Source organism: Scylla paramamosain, chromosome 3, assembly GCF_035594125.1.
Source record: "Scylla paramamosain isolate STU-SP2022 chromosome 3, ASM3559412v1, whole genome shotgun sequence".
Classification (NCBI taxonomy): Eukaryota; Metazoa; Arthropoda; class Malacostraca; order Decapoda; family Portunidae; genus Scylla; species Scylla paramamosain.
Window position 1 is genome coordinate 32443022 of NC_087153.1, and position 22500 is coordinate 32465521.

Below are 22500 nucleotides of genomic sequence, written 5' to 3' on the forward strand. Positions count from 1 at the left end.
CGCCACACTCGCGGGTCATACAAGACTCGGCCGGCCAGACTGCCAGTGGGCTGGGGAGGGAGGGAAGAGGGCTGCTTGGGAAAGAGCAACGTGGCTGACGTGTAAAAGGCTGTTTGGCGGGGCGGAGGTGGTGGTGTGGATATGTTCACCCGACACCTGCAGTGACAGTTGAGGCCTCTCGTGTTACACGGCCGAGATTCTGCTTGTAAACGAATATCCACAATGTGTGTTAATCCCATTCACACTTTCACTACATTCAGAGTCTTCCTCATGTTGTCCTGACAATCTTACAAGTCTCGCTGGGGAAGTGCCAGTCAGCAACCAGCGCCATAAATGTCTCGGCACCTCCTCGAGAACCTGACAAATGTGGCGTGATGGAGGACAGTAGCGGCGCCTTCCTTTACTTTTCAAAAATTACAAAATGAGTTGATGACCTGGTTTCAATCTTTGCGAGTTAGTACAATGAGACAGAACCATAAGTTTGTGCGGCATGATGAATAACAAAGACGTTTCTCTGAATTTTTCAACATTCTAATGTGCGTACAAAGAGGAGAAACGGTTAGGCTACAGGCAGCACGTGAGGCAGCATGGATGCGGTCGCCTGGGCCTCGTGACGACCACTCCCCACAACGTCACATAGTTCAGGCAGTGGCGGCCTCGTCCCGCCACATTGACTGCACCACGAGGCTCTCAGTTTCGAGACGATCCCCAGACAATTCCTTCGTAAAATTAGCATTTTTTTTATTTCTTGTATATAAGAATTATTGCTTCCCCTTCAGTCCCCAGACAGTCGCCACAGCTGACAAAGCGCGGCGCTGAGGAATGCGAGACTCCGACAGAGGAGGGACGAGCGGAGTAAACAAACCGAGGGGACTGAGGGGTGTCGGTGTTGGATGAGGGAAAATACAGGGAAGGAAGGATTGGAAGGGGATGGAAGGCAGAGAGGGGGAAACAGATGAGCTGCGGGATGGGCACGCAGGCACCGAGCTATTAATATCCCGGTCAGCGTGGCCCACACAGCTGCTGCCTCTCGCCGGGTACTTCCGTCTTGACTACTGCGCCTCAGCGTCATCACTTTGGCGGCTGACGGCAGCACTTCGTCACCAGTGGTCACAAAAAAGTCATTAAATCACGTCACCTCAGCACCCAGGCACGGCCGCCGCTCCTCGTCCATGCCCGGTGAAAGACGGCGTTGAGACCACAGCCGCCAGTTCCATTCCCCCTTCTCGACCACCCTCCCCTGCTATAGGCCTACACTAACAAAGCGCCTCCCTAAGACAAACAGTGCCTGCCCATGTGGCGGCTGCACTCGGAACCTATTTGGACACACGAACACGAGGCCACAACATCCCAGAGCCAAAATGATCTGGTGGTGACCATGAAAAGATCAAATTACGACAAAATCTGAGAGGCAAAAAGCAAAAATGTATCTAAAAGGAAGACTAAAACAAGACTACAAAGCTTAAGTCACAATGAAATAGTAATAAAAACTGAGGATAACTAATACATCGTTCTTTTCAAATGAGGTTACGTAATGTTTCGCTGAAAAGATCAAGAATAGTTATTGGACAGATCCTCGTTAACACACTTTTACAGAGGCTGCCTGTGAAGCAGTCCGACACACGAAAAATAGCCGATGACTTGCACTGCTAACGAAAATATACAAGAGACTAATTCTGACCCGGCGCGAGGCTGTGGACCAGATTACTAAACAAAGTTGTTCCCTTGAACGCTAAACATGAAAAAAAAAAAAAAAAATGCTAAATCGTACTGCTTTTAATAAACTGAGTTCCGAGCACTTCACCAAAGCAAGGGCCGTCCTTTGCGAGTCATGAAGCTGCTGCCCGTACCCCGCCTCCCTGCCGTGGTGCCTCTCGCCTCCCCGTGCAGGACGAGGCCGTTGTAATGACCCGCCTGAGAGTTATTTTGGGCGGGGGCAGCCAAGACCCGACACCAGCCCCCGTCCTCCCCTCTCCCCACCAGAGTCCGCACCCGATGACTCACCCTCCAGCCCCTCACCTCCCCTAACAGAGTCACCAAGACGTTAACAATGAGCACCTCCATCACCCGCAATACAAAATGGGACGAAGAAAATGCTACAAGTCAAGGATCCTAAATCACGCTCACGGTCCGTTAATTTCTTGCCACAAAAAGTGCACGATGCTGCCCTGCCATCATGCAGACTGTCCGCCTCGCCTCGCCTCGCCTCGCCTCACCTCCGCTTAAATGATGCCATGATCTCGGGATGTCATGCTCCGACTCGTCCTCGTTTCTCAGACGTGAAAAAGGGAGGGATGGAAAAGATAGGAGATGATGGAGGGAGCCTGGGGGAGGGAGAGAAGGGAGGGAGGGAGGGAGGGAGGGAAGCTGGCATCAGGTACAGCCCGAGTTAGGGGAAGAAATATGGAGAGGGAGATGATGCAATGGAAACACACACGACCATGACCTTGGAGAAAACGGGGAGAGGGGAGAGAGAGGAAGAGAGAGTGGGATGCCGAGATGGAGGAAGGTAGGAGGGAGCATGGGTTGGCACTGTTTTCCTAAGTCTGGCACCCGGTACCCTTTCCCATGCTACCCCACTACCCTCCCCTCGCTACCCTCCTCTCCTCTCCTCTCCTCTCCGCTCCCCTCCCCTCCCATTCCCCACACACTGGTCATCAGGGACGCCTGAGAAGGCTTCTAGAGACTTCAGCAGAGAGAGAGAGAGAGAGAGAGAGAGAGAGAGAGAGAGAGAGAGAGAGAGAGAGAGAGAGAGAGAGAGAGAGAGAGAGAGAGCCAATCAGACAGACCTTCACTACTCGCCAGACTCGTCCAATGATCTCACAGCTCATTAGAGACTCCCTCCCTCCCTCTCTCCCTCCCTCCCTCCCTCTTTCATTCCTTCAATCCTCTTTCCTTTCTTCCTTTCCTCCATCATCATCTCCCTTCCTCCCTCCTCCATTCCTCTCCTCTCCTTCCTTCCTTCCTCTCCTGTATCATTTCCTCTCTTCGTCCCTCCTTCATTCCTTCCACCTTATTTTCGTCCTTTCTTCCCTGTATCATTTCCTTCCTGAATTCCTTCTGGTCTCCTTGTTTTTCCTACCTTCTCTCCTCCCTTCCTTTTTTTCACAATTTTTCTCTCCATCTCCCCTCTACTCTGCCCTCTTCCACTCCTTCATTTCCTCCGTCTCTCCTTCCTTCCTGCCCTTCCATAATATTCGCGAGAGGTCTCAATACACTTGCATGGCTTGTCAATGGAGTCGTGAAGTAAGAGGAGGCGCAAAACTCTGGTCTTTACATACAGGCATACCTACAGAAGGCACACGTGAATGAAGAATGGAGGACGACGGCAAGGACGGGAGGATAGGAGACGAGGAAGAGAAAAACGAGGGGACAACAAAGATGGGAGGAAAAAAATGAAGGCAAGGAGAACGAAGAGATGATAAAGATGGGAGGAAGGAAATGAGGAAGAGAAGGAAAACGAGGGAACGACAAAGATGAAATGAAGGAAAGAAGGAAAGAAGACAAGGACAACGAAGGGACGACAAAAATGGGAGGAAGGAAAAGAAGGAAATAGGAAAGAGAAGAACGACGGAGACGATAAAGATGAGAGGAAGGAAGGAAAGAAGGGAATGAGGAAGAGACGAACGATGGGACGACAAAGATGGGAGGAAGAGAAGGAAAACGAGGAGCAAAAAGAGAGAGAGAGAGAGAGGAGGGACGGGGAAGAGGGAGTGGGAGGGGGGACAAGGAAGGATGGAGTTTACAGGTAAGATTTCATCAAATTAACTTTGCCATTAAGCCTCACCTGCACCATCAGCCAGTCCGGGGACATTTAGTGGCGTCTGGTTTTGGTGTCTAGTCGATTCCTACTTTTATTTTATTATACGAACATTTATTTATTTACTTCCATAAACACAGTAGCAAGATTTCTATATTTTTCATCATCAATTTACGGCCCATGTGGTTTTTCTTTCATTGTAATGCGTTTCTTTTCATTTATAATCTGTTTATTTACTACTTCACTATTATCTTTCTTACTTATTTACTTTAAGTTATATTAGATTTCCACGAACACGATAATCACTGTCATTTTATTACTCTGCGAAGGAATTCTCTTACTTTAATTTTACCACTGATGCAAAATTTCGATACGTAAAACTTCTAATTTTTCTTATCACTGCCCGAACACGTCTGGTCATCCTTCACCTTGAGTACAAGCCACACACGACTTCTTTTCATGCCCAGAGAAGCTGATATATTAACTGACACTGATTCCAAACGTATACATGTTTATAGAAGACGGAGGGTGGAAAAAAAATGAGTGCAGGTCTTATTATTCAGCACGTGGATGGAGCGGGGGAGGGAGCAGGAGAGGAGGGGGTGCATGTACACGGGCGTCGCCTTGTTGACATAATCTGTCTGACCCCATTACACGTAGTTCACCCTTTTGTCGACCTGGGAAGCTTCGTTGTTGCTGTTGTTTTTGTTGTTGTTGTTATTATTATTATTATTATTATTATTATTATTACTATTATTCCTACTACTACTACTTATCACTATTATTATTATTATTATTATTATTATTATTATTACTACTACTATTAATAACTAATACTATTATTATTATTATTATTATTATTATTATTATTATTATTATTATTATTCGGAACTAAACCGGACTTTATAAACTATAATCCAATTTTTATGAGCGACATTTTCTGGGGTAGCTGTCATTTTTTTTCTTGTTTTGTGCCCTCGGTCATTATTATTATTATCATTATTATTATTATTATTATTATTATTATTATTATTATTATTAGAAACTGCATTATCCCAGTTTTTAGAAATCTATAATCTAATTTTATGAGAGCGACATATTTTGTGAGCAGACACTTGTTTTTTTGTTTTTTGGTGCCCTTGGTGAGGTCACTCGACACGCTGATATTATTATTGTAGATAATTATTATTATTATTGTAGATATTATTATTATTATTATTATTATTATTATTATTATTATTATTATTATCATTATTATTATTATTATTATTACCACTATTATTACTGTCATTAGATTATTATCGCAAACTGGAAGGCTTGATTACCGCATCATATTTATCATAACATATTTACGGATCGTATTCATTTTCAGCACAGCGAATTTTTTCCACCGTCAAAATCATACACAACTCTCGGTGTGGCAAATCTTCTCCCTTCTGATTACTCAACACAAAGCCTCGTCAACACCTCCCCCCATCCTCCCCACTGCCCACATTATGAAGTCATGAATAGGGAAAGCAAAGGACTGATTTCTTTCTCTACTCATTTCAGTTCCTCTCATAATTCTACTTATTGTTTAACTTAATCTCAAATAAATTCTACTTCTCCTTTTCTTTCATCTCCTCTGATTCCATTTCTCGTTTTATCTAATCTCATGTAATCTACTTATAATTTTACTTCATTTCAACAAATCCTATTAATCGACTGTTCTCTTCGGCACCACAAAAACCAATGTCATGAGGCACCGATTCTTGCGATGGTTAGGAAAAATAAATATATAAAACATAATTAAAAGTAAAAAAAAAAAACGCTTCAAGATGACAACAATAATGAAAATTAAAACGAGACAGCTAAAAAAAAATATAAATTAAATAAATGCGTTACGTTTAGAAATCGATGCTGCAAAAATTTTACTTGCGCAAAAAAAAACTAAGCAGGAGGTGCGAGGGGGCGGGAAGTGACATCCTCAGTGCTATCGCTGGTGTGATTACTTTAACACAGCAACAGGTGGTGACGTCACTGTCGCTACGGAATAGTTGCCTCTACACCAAGTTGTATGTATTGTACACACTATGCATACTATCATAAACAGCATGTAAAGCTTTGATGGTTCGGAAAAAAAAAAGTGGGGTGGGGCGTTCTGAGAGTGGTAGATGAATGGAATGGGAAGTTTTGAAAGGTTACATAAATTCATGGATGAAGATGACACGCGGAAATAGGAAGGTATGTTTCATGCAGGAACTGCCACGTATGGGTCTGATGGCTTCTTACAGCTTCCCTTATTTTATTATGTTCGTAAATTCTAAAAGCAAATAAAAACCAGAAAGGAAACAAGCAAGTGGCAAATAAAGTGTTCACATAAAGCTAGACATTATTTATAGTTAATACCAATAATGATAAACGAGCGTCAAGTATCATTAAACACACTTGAGGAAAAAAGTGTTTGTACCCTGATACTAGGTGGAGGCAAGGGAGGCACGCTGTTGTGGTGGAGTGGCTACTTGGGCTAAACATTTTTAGTGCCCTGGCTCGCTGTGGTGTAATGCCCCCGGGCACAGCAGCAAGGACAATTAATCATGACCGGTTGTGGCGACCACATTATCAGGATTCTTGTAAAATAGCGCTGGATATTCTTCTCTTCTCTTGACTTAATCCTTGAGTCCTGGCAGCCGCGTGAAGAGGATTACGACGCGACACAGGATTAAATATTATCATACTGTGTGTGTGTGTGTGTGTGTGTGTGTGTGTGTGTGTGTGTGTGTGTGTGTGTGTGTGTGTGTGTGTGTGTGTGTGTGTGTGTGTGTGTGTGTGTGTGGGCATTATTAAGGAGCCTTCAAGGAGAAATAGAGAGAGTGCTATAAACAGTGGTATGTGAAAGCGCACACACATACACACTCCTATAAAGCACGGAACATGACGTCATCCTCCCACTCGCTCCTCTCCCACATTAGCAATTATATTGTCAACATTCCTCGCATCTGCTGCTACTATGCTCCTCTTCCTCTCTCACGCACACGCGCGCGCGCGCGCGCGTGTGCGTGAGAGAGAGAGGAGAGGAGGAGGAGAGAGGAGAGAGGAGAGAGAAGAGAGAGAGAGAGAGAGAGAGAGAGAGGAGAAACAAATCCCAACGCCTCTGACCTGGCCTTCACCGTTCTCGCTACCCCCCATCCCCCCCTCGCAGTCGCAAGCATGAGCACTGTAAACATTCATCCTTAAAAGCACGGGGAAGGCACGTCGATCCTCACCCCCTCCTCCCCATCACACTTAATATCACTGATCCGCTCATCTACCCACCTCACCCCCATCACCTCACCTGACCACTGCCAACCATTACCTACTCAAGCTAACCCTCAACACACATAAGTAGGTAAACTATATAACACGTACGTTACACACCGGTAATGCAGTAACTTAATATATTTCAAATTTAACAAAGACCGCTTGTATCCACAAGACTAATAAGTGAAGTCTATTTAATCCTTCCATATACTAAAGAGCAATTCCTCCCTCTCTTCCTCCTCCACATGCCCGGTAAGTAACAGGCACGGCTGGCGCACAACAAAGGCAGTGATGGTACAGACGGAGGGAAAGTTTGCATACGTAGTCGCACACGTACACGCTCAAACAGGAAAGAGGAAATAGTTGATAATTTTTCAGAGGCGGAAGGTGATGACGTAATGCGGATCTGGCGGACGTTCCGGCTTGGTAGGCGAGGCGTGGCACTGGCTGGCTCTTGTTACCCACCTACTTCTCCCTCCCTCCCTCCCTCTCCCATCTCCCCCTCCGCCTCCTTCGCCTCAACATCACTGCCTAACCCAAGCACCTCTCACCCCGACCACCCTCATCATCTCTTGTTCGTGCCATGAAGCGTCTCCGCCTCGCTGCTGCATACCTCAACTCCACCTGGCACGGTCTACCATATGCTGGCACTTTGTACACCGTTCTGGCACTATCCGACGTCGAAAAAAAAGGTAGACTAGACTAATAGATGTGCTACAAACCAGACATCCACGTGGCGACCGAACGGTGTTGCTGAGAAAGATACACCTACAAAAAAAAAGTACACACAGGCTGGGGGTAGCAACTTAAGCACATTTATTGGTGAGGGCACACACATAGGGCGCGGCTTTTATCCACACACGTGACTTTGGGTGCACACACACTGACCACCGGCAAAGGAAAGAACGCAACTACTGCTAGGAGAGTCTGGGAGGGAAGGAGGGGACCAGGTCATACAGTACGTTCTCTTGAGTACCGCGACACTCCTTGAGGATAGATAGAAGGGAGAGGGGAGGACGACGTGGCAAGGGCGTGAAGAGAGGGGGAGAGAGAAGGCAAGGAGTCACACTATACCCGCTTAGCTACGCGTAGTGAGCAGACAAGGCCGCCTTCTTACCGTGTGGGCTGCCTGTGCCGGCTTTCTCCCCAGCACACGAAAACAGCCACCGCAGACACTCCATGATGAGAGAAGAGAACAACCACGGGGGAAGAAGAAGGAAGAGGCGACGGCAGAATCACACGCGACGCCAATATAAGTTGTTGTTAGGAGCAGACAGCCTGTGCGGAGGACACCAGGAGGCAGCGCACACTGAGGGGACCACCACTCAACCAGGGGCCCTCCTCCCCTCCCTCCCTCACCCTTCCCCTCTCCTTCCCTCTCTCCCTCACTCCTCCCCCCGCCCCACCAGACCCAGTCCCCCAACCATCCCCCTCTCTTCCCCCTTCCCAGCGGCCCGTCATCGCAGCCGCCACCACCTCCACCACCTCCACCACCACCACCTCCGTCGTCGCCTCCACCATCGTGTTTGGAGCAGACCTTTCACTGTCCCCAAAGAACCGTACCATGCTCGGGCACTCTCCCTCCCCCAATCAGGTCATTTATTTACTCACCCAGTTCGGGGTATCACGACACACGCACACACACGACACACACACACACACACACACACACCATTCTGAGTCATGAGACATATGACTAATGGGGGCATGTGGTGAAATGTATGATAATCCAGAGAGAGAGAGAGAGAGAGAGAGAGAGAGCGATGAGAGAGAGAGAGAGAGGAGAGAGAGGAGAGAGAGAGAGAGAGGAGAGAGAGAGAGAGAGAGAGAGAGAGAGAGACGAGAGAGAGAGAGAGAAATTACTCGAAGGAAGAACTAGCTCTCCCTCCATTCCCCCCCCCCACAACCTGATGAGACCACCACCTCCGCGCCACGCCACGCCACCCCACTCACGCCCATGCCAATGTCCACTAACACGCCGCGAACTACACCATGCTTGCAAACCCCATTCACACACACACACACACACACACACACACACACACACACACACACACACACACACACACACACACACACAAAATATTTCTTCGTCACCCACTAAACATTTCCCCTCTCAGCGCTGTTCTATCATTTCGTCATCAGCCTTTTATGATACCCACTGCAGAAAGAAAAAGGTTAACGTGTACCTATTCAACTTTCTTATTCTCTTATTCCCTATACACTTTGCCCATCTCTCTCTCTCTCTCTCTCTCTCTCTCTCTCTCTCTCTCTCTCTCTCTCTCTCTCTCTCTCTCTCTCTCTCTCTCTCTCTCGCTTTCTCTTCACCTCGTCTAGTGCAAATGCGGTTATCACTGTTGTTGTTCTTATTTGGCGCCGTGCTAATGATGTCGGGTCTCGTGTGTATAAAGATGACGGGCAGCGTAGGAAGATGCTAGCGCCAGGAAGTTTTGTGCTTGGTTGGTGAAATGGTGATGAAAGCGATGATGACAATGGTGGTGACAGGGGTTACCACGCGAGATGTCCTTACGCAGGCTGCTGATTGCATATTCTATCACCTTAATAGTGGAGCCGTCAAGGAATTTCTAACTTTTATTTTCTCTTTTTAAGTGGGAGAATGCGTTTACTAAGGACTTGAGTGAAAATTGATAAATATGTAAATAAAGTGCAGCATTTTTCTTCTTTGCTCAAAAAAAAAAAAACTTTTGCTCAAAAAAAAAAATGTAAAAATATATACAGAAATAGACATCCAGTAATTCTGCTTCAACTATCTACAAAAAAAATTGAACACTGAAGAGAATCCAACTATTTATATTTAACCATCAATACTTTATTATCAAATGTCTGATACTCGTACCCACAACACCTGAACAAGCTCTCTACACGTACAATGCGGTAACGTTACGACCAATCGTGTAATTGAAGCGAGTGTTACGCTATATTACACGGCTATCGAGTGATGATACCACCAGCCTGTGTACCGTCTAGCACAACTAAGACCATTATATTTTTTTAGAGTATTAGTTAAGCTGTGTTATACAATTACAATCACCTTTATCTGCCGCTGTGTCGTTCATGCGCACCTGACACAAATACCGTCTATACTAAAATTAGGATGTCCTTTCGTATTAACGCATTGCACATAGTTGGACATTACCCTGGTGGCCTTGTCATCCCTAGTATAGCCCAGTGTATTAGAGCCAAGACCACCACCGCGACCTTGTGAACACATCTTGGTTCAACTAATAATATAATAGTAAGCGTTAGACTCATTCCTGGCCCCCGTGCAGACCACAAGCGTTTGTGTGCATAGTTCCGCTGGTCTTGTAGCAGAGTGATTGAGTTTGTTTATGTTCAACACATTCCTTCGGTTTGTTTTCTTTCCTTCCTTCCCCGAGATCCACCGATTGTTTCTTTTATTTCTCCAAGCACAATAAGTAATACACTCAATGCATTTTCTCTCCTTGTCTGGGATACATATTAATATACCGTAGCCATCGTGAATGACTGCACTATCACCTCCCTGTATGGTCTGTCTGTCAACATGTCTGTCTGCCTGTTTCTTGTCTGCTAATACAGTCCGATTATCTGTCAGTCTATAACCCCCCACTCTCTCTCTCTCTCTCTCTCTCTCTCCTCTCTCTCTCTCTCTCTCTCTCCTCTCTCTCTCTCTCTCTCTCTCTCTCTCCTCTCTCTCTCTCTCTCTCTCTCATACCAAACACCCTGAGTGTGAGACAATCCTGTTTACCTGGCACCTTCCACACCCCCGCCTGATTGGCTGCGCGGAGTGAGGCAGGGGGAAGGGAGAAGGGAAGAGGGGGTGGGGGATAAGGTGAGTCAAGACGATGAAGGAGTGAGTCAGGTGGCTTAGGTGTGGGCTGGGTGAGTTAACGTGTAAATGAGGAAGTGAGGCCATAAATGGGGAGAAAATTGTGATATATCATAACCCACCACGACAAGCTGGGTCATTGTTACGCCCTCATGCACACCACGAGGTCGGGTTCTGCTCTGCCTCACTCTCCCCCTCCCTGTACACGAGAATCCAAGGTCGGTGAGTAAGTTAAGTGCAGATGGCGGAGGCGAAGACGAAGGTGGGGATGTGGCAGGGGGAGGAGGGAGGGAGGGGGAACTTACATAATCTGGCTCGACCTCGTGTCCTCAAGGCTCCCGAAACAATGTGGAACTGATACTGAAAAGTGACCACCCGGGATCCCTCCTCTCCACTCCTCCCGACTCTGGTTTTGGCCGCGTCCCAGTCGGAATGTATGTGTGTGTGTGTGTGTGTGTGTGTGTGTGTGTGTGTGTGTGTGTGTGTGTGTGTGTGTGTGTGTGTGTGTGTGTGTGTGTGTGTGTGTGTGTGTGTGGAGAGGAGAGGAGGGAAGGGAAGGGAAGGGAAGGGAAGGGAAGGGTAGGGAAGGGGAGAGGAGGGAAGCGGAGAGAGGAGAAAGGAGAGGAGAGGAGAGGAGAGGAGAGGAGAGGAGAGGAGAGGAGAGGAAAGGAGGGGAGGGGAGGGGAGGGGAGAGGAGGGGAGGGGTGAGGAGAGGAGAGGAGAGAGAGAGATTGACACGTGCGCTGTGATAAGATAAACTAGGTACACATCGCTGATCTTTTCTTTACGCAACGATATAACTCTTCCTTTGACGCTCATGACATTAAATCAGATTAATAATTCTTTAATACGCCGAACCGATGAATGATTTGCGCTGACAGGCAGACTGATAATACACACACATGACCATCAACCTTTAGAGAGTAATAACACCCCTTCACCACGCCCCAAGCTGTCCCCCACGTGTATGCCTGGAGAGAGAGAGAAGCAAACGCCTTCGCCAAACCACTATGCTATTACTGACATCAATAGAGACAGACAAGAAGGAAACATGAACGTACGTATCACAGCAACGATCACTTAACTCAGAGAGGAAAGCGAGACTGCTTCCTCCCCACCTCAACTCGTACCCTCCTTCAGACTCATGTCAATGCCCTGCCTCTCCTGCCCCGTCCAGGAGTCACTTTGCGTGGTGCTACAAAACTCTACGGTCGTGTACATCCGCGCTTCATTATCCTTCGCTTCCTTTTTTTTTTTTTTTTTTTTCTTCTGTTATTTTAGTCAATGTGGTGTGGATATCAATAACACTCAAAGCGGCTTGGGTAATCTTACGGATGAGACAAGACAGCGGATAACACGGCGAGAAGTGTTTGAAGAAATATCCATCTCTGTTATGTTTTATCTAAGTGTACCCTTCAAGGAGGTATTTTTCTGTGTACTGTATTCTGTGGAGGAAAAGAAAAACGGATGACAGAGAGAGAGAGAGAGAGAGAGAGAGAGAGAGAGAGAGAGAGAGAGAGAGAGAGAGAGAGAGAGAGAGAGAGAGAGAGAGAGAGAGAGAGAGAGAGAGAGAGAGAGAGAGAGAGAGAGAGAGAGAGAGAGAGAGAGAGAGAGAGAGAGAGAGAGATGGATGGTATAAGGTAGTATAAGTTGGGTGTGGTGTGGATGAAGGAATCTGATGTGGCCAGGTGCGGGTCAGGTCGGGTATCGTGGCTACACCGCAGGGGATCCGCTTACCGCTCTCTCTCTCTCTCTCTCTCTCTCTCTCTCTCTCTCTCTCTCTCTCTCTCTCTCTCTCTCTCTCTCTCTCTCTCTCTCTCTCTCTCTCTCTCTCTCTCTCTGTTGAAATGCAGAAAATAAAATAGAGAGAGAGAGAGAGAGAGAGAGAGAGAGAGAGAGAGAGAGAGAGAGAGAGAGAGAGAGAGAGAGAGAGAGAGAGAGAGAGAGAGAGAGAGAGAGAGAGAGAGAGAGAGAGAGAATCACACAGTTCGTAAGTTAACGTCTCATTACATCCAAAAACCTACCCTGTAATTGCCACACACACACACACACACACACACACACACACACACACACACGACCCTGACCCAAAATGACACGCAGGGAATTAAAAAATAAAGGCAACAAATCAGCAAATGAGATGAAAAACACAAAACAAGACAGATAATAAGGCAGAAAATAAGCAAATACGACCATCGACAGACACGCACAGACACATGATGGGCAGACAAGGACTCGCACGCACGCACGCACGCACGCAAGCACATACACACACATACACATACACACACACACACACACAGGATCCAGGAAGGAGGGGACAGCGGGCCACCTCATTCACTACCTCCGGCCCCCTACCAGGCACCACGCAGGCACCACGCACCCCTGGCACCGCGGCTTTGGTATCCCCGCCCCTGTCCCTATCCCTGTGCCACCCCGCCCCGCCCCGGTTCGTCCCCGTCCCAGTTCCCAGCCCACTCTCCCCCGCCTGCCACTCTTCAGTGTTACAGTAAACGAAGACTAGAAGAGAGATTAAGGTCCGTGTTATTCACCTCCACCCCCGAAAAAAGCTTTATTGGAAATTCGGGGCAGTAATTCAGAAACTTGTGTGATTATTTCTTTGTGGGTTTTAAGTGGAAGGTTTACTTGATAATCTGAGACTAACCCGCAGCAGGAGTGACGTAGGGACAGATGCTGTGAATGAATGCTTTAATTATTCCAATATCATCGTCTGTGGTGTGATAGTCGTGGCGGCTTGACGTGTGCGCATCATCCACCTCGTTTGTTGGTGAGGCAGACGCGGGGCTCGGGGCTCATGGGTCGACGGAGTAATTATTAAGCGATACCCCGCCACGTCTCTTCCAATAATGTGCCTCCATTCATTCGCCATTCAATTGTTCCCATAATTCCGGTTCGTGTTTCTGGTTCGTTAGCGTCTGTGCTGCGCTGCTCCAGCCTCGCCGGGGCATAATCCTATTACCGTGCGTGCATACATACATACTTACACACTAGTTATTGAAAAGTTAGGTATGTCGGTTCATCAAAATGCTCGTTCCTCACTCATTAAGCTCACTATAAGTACCCTTTTTGCTTCCCTTTCCTGTCCTGAAAACGTTATTCCTCCGTCTTCAGTCTCTTTTCTTTTCCCTTTCCTGTCCTGAAAACGTTATTCCTCCGTCTTCAGTCTCTTTTCTTTTCCTTTTAATGGTAGTTGAACGGGCTTTCTTTTTATCTTCCTTTCGTTAATTTTTTGACGAGTCTTTTACATACAGAAAATAAGTGAAAACTAAAGAAAAGAATAATCAACAGCGTCTCCACTTCTCCATACTCGCATCCATCTGCCAGTACGTACTAATATCAACACATCAATGCAAAATTTATCGTTTGCTGGCGACATCATAAGTCTGTGCGGTGGTGAATAACAGAAGCTGATCCATAACTGCTGAGAGAGATCTGCATTACGTGTCAATGGATCATGCGGGCTTATTGACGCGGCCTCGTTCAAAGCGATCACAATTTACTGTTTGTGGGTCACGTGTGTAATGAGATGCAGGAAGTGTGACACAGACGCCCGCCTCTCGAGAGTGGCTGAGGCGGTGAGGGCGGCACGGGCGGCTACACGCGGGTATCATTAGGCTCGTATTCTGAAACGCTTTTATTTTCCAGAAGAGATGATTCGCTCAGTTCTATCGAGGTTTCTCTATCGCCTCCTTTATTCCAGCGTTGTTGAGTTCTTGTGAAATACCAGTAGAATCTTTATTTCATCTTTAAAATCTCCTATAACTTCTACTAGAGCATTTTAAAAGCAGTTGAGACAAGGAACGTTTGAGAATTCCTATCATACAAATAGAACAAGAAAAAAAAAAGATAAAGCTTCATATACCAGGCCCTTGTAAACTGAGGCGATAAATAAATGTTTCACGACACGCACAGACTTCACGCAAACGTACGCAGACACACCCACACGAACAAACCCCTACACGCGCACATAACAGGCCATTTCTAAACCAAGCTAACCCATCGATATCAAGTTATCAACACACCAGGCCCACACCTAGCCAGGCCCTGCACACACCCTAGCAAAGCCCAGCACACACCTGCTCGTCGACGGCGTTGCTCATGGCGGCGGGAACAGCAGAGTCCTGGAGCTGAGGATCGGAGGACGCGCGCTTACAGACTCCTGCGGCACACTACAACCTCCCTCCCGGCTGCCCTCTTCCTCGACGCCTGCCCTGCCCTGCCCTGCCCTGCCCTGCCCTGCCATTCTCCTGTCCCTCCCCGTCACTCTACCCCTCCCTCCTCCCTTGTACCTCCTCTCTTCCCCTCACCTACCCCCTCCTCCCATATCCCTCGTCACCTCTACTCAAGAAAGTAAGGTTTCGGAATTACCTTTGGAAGGGACTGAGGGAGAGGGAAGAAAGGAAAGGAGAGGAAGAAGTCGAGGGAGAGGCAAAGAAGGGAAGACTGACAGGAAAGTGATGGAACGATAGATGGTGGAGGAAAGGAGGCTGGAAGTTACTTAGTGGAAAAAGGAGGAAGGATAAAGATAAAGAGTAACATGATGCCGAAAGATACGTAACGGTGAGGAGGAGGAGGAGGAGGAGGAGGAGGAGGAGGAGGAGGAGGAGGAGGCAAGTGGTGAAGGTAGGGATGACGAGGTGGAGGAAAGAAAGGTGGTTGGCAATGTTTGTAAAGGGGACGGGGAGGGAGAGGAAGGAAGAGGGCCAGTTGGGAGGGGAGGGATATGGGCTGGGAGAGTTTTTATTGCTTGTGTGGCTGCCTTCACCCCACCTCCCTGCCTCTTCCCCCCAATAACCAGGCGCGTCCGGTGGCGGGCCTGCATGGGACAACACGAGGACAATACACCAGTTCACACACAAAAGAGAGACTAAACAAACTGAACCCGAGCTACAAACAGTACTTGGTTGGTCCTCTCTGTCGTGTCTCGAGGGCGTAACTACGATATTTTGAACTGAGTGACGAAGTGGCTGGGAAAAAATAGGAAATAGGGAAAATGGGGCTGAAATCCGTCGGGGAGTGAAAGAATGCGTGATTGTGTGAACGAGTGACAGTAAGTTTGAATAAGTGAGTTAGTGAGAGAGAGAATAAATGACTATGTGAATGAGTGAGTGAAACAAACAGGTAAACAGATGAGCAGCCTAACGTGTGAACGAACTGAAGAGCGACAGAATCAAGGGATGAGAAACCGAATATTTGTCGTAACCTAAAACAAAAATGTCCATAAAAGAATACAAAAAAGAGGGGGAAAGCAAGCAACTGAGAAGACACGGCGAGCGGGTGAGCGAGCGAGCAAGCGAGGGAAGAGTTGACCGAGCGAGCGATTGTGTCTTAGGGCGGTGTCATCTTGCGCGGCGGAGGAGAGAGGAAGATGACGAAAGACAGACACGTGACCCCGGAATATGTCATCATATGTCACCGCACGACCTCCACACTCTCACCTCACCACGCCACATCACACCACCCCACGCCCTCAACACACACACAGGCATGCACCTCTCTCCCTCTCTTCTATCATTCCGTTCCCTAGGCACCTCAAAGAGAGAGAGAGAGAGAGAGAGAGAGAGAGAGAGAGAGAGAGAGAGAGAGAGAGAGAGAGAGAGAGAGAGAGAGAGAGAGAGAGAGAGAGAGAGAGAGAGAGAGAGAGAGAATGCGCAAGCCAAACACCGTTGATAATATTAATGAGGATCAAGATTGCTTTCGCAGACGACGGCGAAGTGAGGGCGGCTTTATTATAAATATGGGGAACGTGGCTGCTTGTGCTTTGTGAGGAGGAGGAGGAGGAGGAGGAGGAGGAGGAGGAGGAGGAGGAGGAGGCGTTCATGACTCATAAGGAAGGTAGTTTGGCGAGCAGATGGGAGGCTGACGGTGGTGGCGACGGCGGCGGCGGCAGCGGCGGTGGCGGCGGCTGGGAAGGTCTTCTCGTGATGGAGGCTTCAGGTGGCAGGGAATCTGACCCCGGACACCACAACCCTCCCCTCCCTCCACTGGTCACTGCATCCTATAACTAACGGACCCCAACCCCTTCTCATCTCTCATTTCCAGCCTCATTGTTACGGGTCACGGTATTTCTCACTGTAGTCCTCTTCCTCTTCTTTCTCATATTCATCTCCTCCTCCTCCTAAGTCATCATCCTTTACTCGTTCTCGCTGTCATCCTGTTTTTTTTTTTTTCGCTCCCTACAAGTAACCTTATATTTTCCTGTGAACATCAAATTCCAGGCGTCAAGTCCACCCATTGCTTGGCATGCAACGCGGCCCTCGCACCCTGTCCTTGTGCCTGCCCCACGCCTGTCCCTCACCCTTACTCCTCTCCCCAGCGTTCCTACACCCCCCACCATCCTTCTCCCTCTCCTCCTGTTCCCCAATTCTGTCTGCCGACTTCCATCTTTCTATTCCTCTCCCTCGCCTATTCCCCATTTTTGCCTATTTATTTACCTTTTTTCCCACTATCCCTCTTCTACTATTCCCCATTTGTGTCTACCAACCTCCACCTTTTTACTCTCCTATTCCCACAGTTGTGGTTGCCTATTTCCACCTTCCTTCTCCCTCTCCTACTATTCCCCATTTCTGCCTACGTATTTCCACTATCCTCCTACCATTCCTCCCTCTCTTACTACTCCTCACTGCTGTCTACTACCCCCACCTCACTATCCCTATCCCTCTCCGACTATTCCCCACCTTTGCTCCTTCCACCTACGTACCTCCATTCTCCCTCCGTTGGTCCTTTCCCCCCTCTACCTTCCCGTCTCACTTCTCCCCAGTCCGTAGCTCCTATTCCACCCCTCCCCTCCCCTCATACACACCTCTCCCCCCAGTCCTCGCCTACAGTTCTGTCTCCTCGTGGACTCTTAAGACAGCTAATGACTCCCTGTGACTCAAATTCCTACTTTCACTCCTCCCTCACACGGGCGGCTTACAGGCAGGGTCGACTCCCATAGCATTTTTAGAACCATACTAGATTTCTCTAATTAATGGAGTGAAATGTAACACCAGAGGAAGGGTGAAACTGAAATTGAGGCAGCCACGTTAATATGTAATTCACTGATATAACTGCAAGCGTGAAAGCCTTTAATGTGTCGACTGATCGTGGGAGGAGAGTTAACGTGAGGTGAGGCTATGTAGCAGGTTAATTGCATCTTCAAGTCCCGTTAGAGTGAAGATGGAAAACAATGTAAACAACCTGTCCTCGAACTAAGTATACTAAGGATTTGTCGCTACAGGTTGCAGTGAGACGCAGGAAACACAAGGACAGGAAGGAGAAGGAAAAGGAGGCAGGGAGAAGGTGGGACTGAACCGTAGAGTAAGATGGAAACAGGAACAACTATCCTGATTGGTGAAGTTCCCCAAAGTGAGGCAATGGTGATGGCAGTACCACCGTGGCCTTTTCCTTGACCTCCACACTGGGCGGAGGAATGTCAGTGTGGAGGAGGCGCTATATACAGTGCTGTCCTGGATTTACGTGCAGGTGTGGGAGGCAGATGTGGGCAGCACTGAGGCCAAGAGAAGGGCGGGGATGAAGTGCGGTAGGTCGGGGAAGGGGGAAAGGGGGAGAGGGGAAGGGAAGGTAAGGGAGGGGTGGGTACGTAGGCATTTCCTAGGGGGCCACGCGGCGTCAGGAGAAAGAGGGAGAGGCGCCGCCGCGGAAGGTTGTGGCATTCATGGCATTCTCGGAAGAAGGTCCCCTGGCGCCTACACCCCGCCCGCCCCTCCTGCTTACCTGCCTGTCTGCCTGCTACATCTCTCTCTCTCTCTCTCTCTCTCTCTCTCTCTCTCTCTCTCTCTCTCTCTCTCTCTCTCTCTCTCTCTCTCTCTCTCTGAAAATTTATAGACTAAGTTATGGCGTCGCAATGAAGTTACATGGCGCCGGCGAGGGTTATGAGACAGCGCTACCTCAACCATAGAGAAACTGTCGTGAGCCACTATTCCAATCGCAACGTTCCAGTACATGATATAAAAACACACCCCTCCCTTACATCACCACCTATTTCCCCTACCATACCTATCCCTACCATCTTACCACGCCCCAACCCACTGCACCTCCCTCCCTGTGTTCCTCATGTGCTAGAAATTCATTGGGGTTCTAACCGGTATCCAAGGCGGTCTGTGCAAGCGCCACCAGCCATCCTTTACCTCCCCACCCCCCAACCAGGAGACCCTATACCCTGCTTCTGCTTACTCTGTCCCCTTCCCACCCTCCTCCCTATCCCATCTCCCTTCCTCCCCCTATCCTGCCTACCCTAAACCAACCAAACCACCCGGCGACCTCTGCAACGACCTTGTGATATTAGAAAAAAGGGGAGAGAGAGAGAGAGAGAGAGAGAGAGAGAGAGAGAGAGAGAGAGAGAGAGAGAGAGAGAGAGAGAGAGAGAGAGAGAGAGAGAGAGAGAGAGAGAGAGAGAGAGAGAGAGAGAGTCTGTACAGAAATGCAAACTGAATAATAAGGAAAGGACAGGAGGAGGAGGAGGAAGAAGAGGAGGAGGAGGAGGAGGAGGAGGAGGAGGAGGAGGAGGAGGAGGAGGAGGAGGAGGAGTAACGTATCGAGGGTGACTCAGGGGGAAACGCAAGCTGGGGGATGAGGGAAAAACTCCTCTCCCGCTGCCTCTCATCTTCCCTCCCTCTTCCTTTCTTTCCTCCCCTCCTCCACCCACCACTAAGACGCTAGCTAAGAAACTCCCCAAGCACCTCTCGATAAAAATATTTTATACAAAGAAGTTTTGCAGTATCAGAGTGGAGGAGGTCTGTCTGTCTGTATGTCTGAGTGGAGGAGGAGGAGGAGGAAGAGGATTGTCTGTCTGGGTAAGGAATGAGTGTCTGGGAGGAAGTGGATAGTGTCTGTAAAGGAAGACTGTCTGCCTGTCTGTCTGAGTTAGTACAGACTGTCTGAGAGAAAGACGACTCTATGTCTGTGGAGGACGACTCTCTCTCTCTCTCTCTCTCTCTCTCTCTCTCTCTCTCTCTCTCTCTCTCTCTCTCTCTCTCTCTCTCTCTCTCTCTCTCTCAACCGCAACCACTTCCTCCTTTAAATCCCCTTCCCTTCCCCTCCACCATATCATGAGTCACGACACGAAGGGAGGAACAGAAAACGGGAGTGTTATGCAGTCATCAACACTTGGCAACACAACAAGCAACACTGGATGAATGATGGGTGTGTTGCTCTGTACGACATACAGAATCGCGAATTTCAAATTGAGAAATGAGACAAACTCGGAACAAATGAAACGCCTTTGCTAAACACCCAAAAAAAGTAAATAAATCAATAACCTTTTGCACTCTCACAGCTTTTGGGAGCGTTAAGTTTTCCTCCCTTTTTTTATTATTTTTTATTTCTTTATTTTTTTCCCCCATTTGGACAGTTTCCCTAATACACAAAAGAAATACCGATTTTCCTACAGCAAGTTAAGGTAACGGAAAGATACGTTAAAAAGGTAAGGTAAGGTAAATCAACGTTAAGGTATGTTCTGGACTGGATAATTTCGAATCGAGGGTGAAAAACGAAGTACGTGAATATGCCTATTATTATACAGCTTTCATCTCAGTTTTCACAATAAATAATAATAACAATTCCAGTACTTTACCAACAACGTGATGCTACTCGCTTCTCATCGGCTGCGTCTCTTACCTGGAAAAGAAAATGAGAGAGGTGAGTATCGACCATCATGTGCAAAGAGTAAACTACAAACTAACAAACACTACAAGGGAACAATTTTTTTTTAAGTTTAGAGGAGTCCTCCAAGAAAGAAAGGAAAGAGAATGTAGCTCCTTGAGAGATACACCCGTTTTCTGCCAGGCGGATCATGGTAGACTGCGGTAAAACGAACGAGCGGGAGAAAGGTAAGGACACACACACACACACACACACACACACACACACACACACACCATACATTAAAAGTACCAGGTAACACTTTAAGAGACGTAACAAGAAGACACGAGCGAAAATACACAAAACAGACATTTTTTCTACCTAACACTGCCGCCCCACAAGGAAAGGCATAACATTCTTTTCCTTGCCTTCACTTCCTTCCTTTCTCTCCAGCGTTGCTCATAGCACGCCCCTGCGATGAACAGCCAAGATAAGGCTTCCGTCCATTACAAAAAGGGAACAAGAACAACGAGCGGGGAGTCGCATCTAATCTTGGTGAAACATCTGCCTGCCCTCTTCACCTTCCCTCTTCCCTCTTTCCCCACCCACACACCCTCTCTCTCTCTCTCTCTCTCTCTCTCTCTCTCTCTCTCTCTCTCTCTCTCTCTCTCTTTCCTTCCTTCCTCTCTTCCTGCACCCTCTACTCTCTTCACCCTACCTCCTATCCCCTACAGAGCCCTTCCTCCTCCTCCTCCTCCTCCTCCACCTCCTCCTCCTCCTCCTCTTCCTCCTCTTTTCCACCCCAAGGCACCATCTGTAAACTCATCCTTGTGTTTACAAATCCGAGAGAGAGAGAGAGAGAGAGAGAGAGAGAGAGAGAGAGAGAGAGAGAGAGAGAGAGAGAGAGAGAGAGAGAGAGAGAGAGAGAGAGAGAGAGAGAGAGAGAGAGAGAGAGAGAGAGTCTTCTTTGTTGCTGGCTGCCGCTAGTGGAAGGACGGACGAACTAAAGAACTTGCCTGGCGTGTCCCGGTACCAGTGGGTTCGCAGATATCAAGCATTATCTTTATAGTCTTAACTGGCGCTACAAGACGCCTCAGCACTGTACTCTGGTCACTACACACCCACAACAACCATATCCACCACCACCACCACCACCACCACCACCACACATAACTAAACTAAGGGACAAAATAAACAATTAATAAATCAACATCTAAGCTTCCCTCTTTAATAATCCCATCACCCACATCCCTCTTCCTCCTCTTACTCACCCACATCCCTCTTCCTCCTCTTACTATTTCCACCTCCTACTCTTGTCTCCTCTTCGCCCTTGTTGCAGCGTTATATCAATAATTACACCGTTTCCTCCTCCTCCTCCTTGTCTTCGTCCTCCTCTTCGTCTCTCCATTACAAACTCACAGAAAACGGGACTTTAAATAGACTTGACACGTCACCCAAAACAAAGGCAACTCCCCCACCCCCTTCATTCCTCATTCCTCCCTTCCCTTCCCCTCTTCCTTCCCTCACCTCCGGGCGTGCGTTTCCTCCCTCTCTCTCTCTCTCTCTCTCTCTCTCTCTCTCTCTCTCTCTCTCTCTCTCTCTCTCTCTCTCTCTCTCTCCCCTTTCCGCACGCCCCAGGAGGGAGGAAACAAGAGGGGTGAGTGGAGGGAGGGAGGGAGGAAGGGAAGGAGGGAGAGAGAGAGAGAGGGGGAGGGAGGGAGGGAGAGCAGGAAGAAGAGAAGGACCACAAGCACATCTGGAATACGAGCACCACTGGAAGCTGTGTAACAAAAGATCCGGGTTTTCCAGTAGTAGTAGTAGTAGTAGTAGTAGTAGTAGTAAGTTGGTAGTAGTAGTAGTAGTAGTAGTAGTAGTAGTAGTAGTAGTAGTAGTAGTAGTAGTAGTAGTAGTAGTAGTAGTAGTAGTAGTAGTAGTAGTAGTAGTAGTAGTAGTAGTAGTAGTAGTACCCTCTGGGAGATCATTACGGGGACGCATGGTAAGTTAGAATAATTCACGTCTCGGCTAATCT

At 47.9% G+C, this 22500-nt stretch overlaps 1 protein-coding gene across 19 annotated transcripts in view; it reads right to left on the minus strand.

The window, feature by feature from the left end:
• The window catches only part of LOC135093860 (fibrous sheath CABYR-binding protein-like), a 142796-nt gene that overhangs the window by 26513 nt on the left and 93783 nt on the right, over positions 1-22500 (minus strand). The window contains exon 1 of one of the 19 annotated variants that reach the window (XM_063993515.1): positions 14966-15114. The exons of the other annotated variants lie outside the window; for them this stretch is intronic. Within the exon in view, the coding sequence (XP_063849585.1) occupies positions 14966-14989 (24 nt within the window). The 5' untranslated portion in view covers positions 14990-15114. Of the gene's footprint in view, positions 1-14965; positions 15115-22500 lie in introns of those variants that run through there. 19 annotated transcript variants of the gene reach the window in all.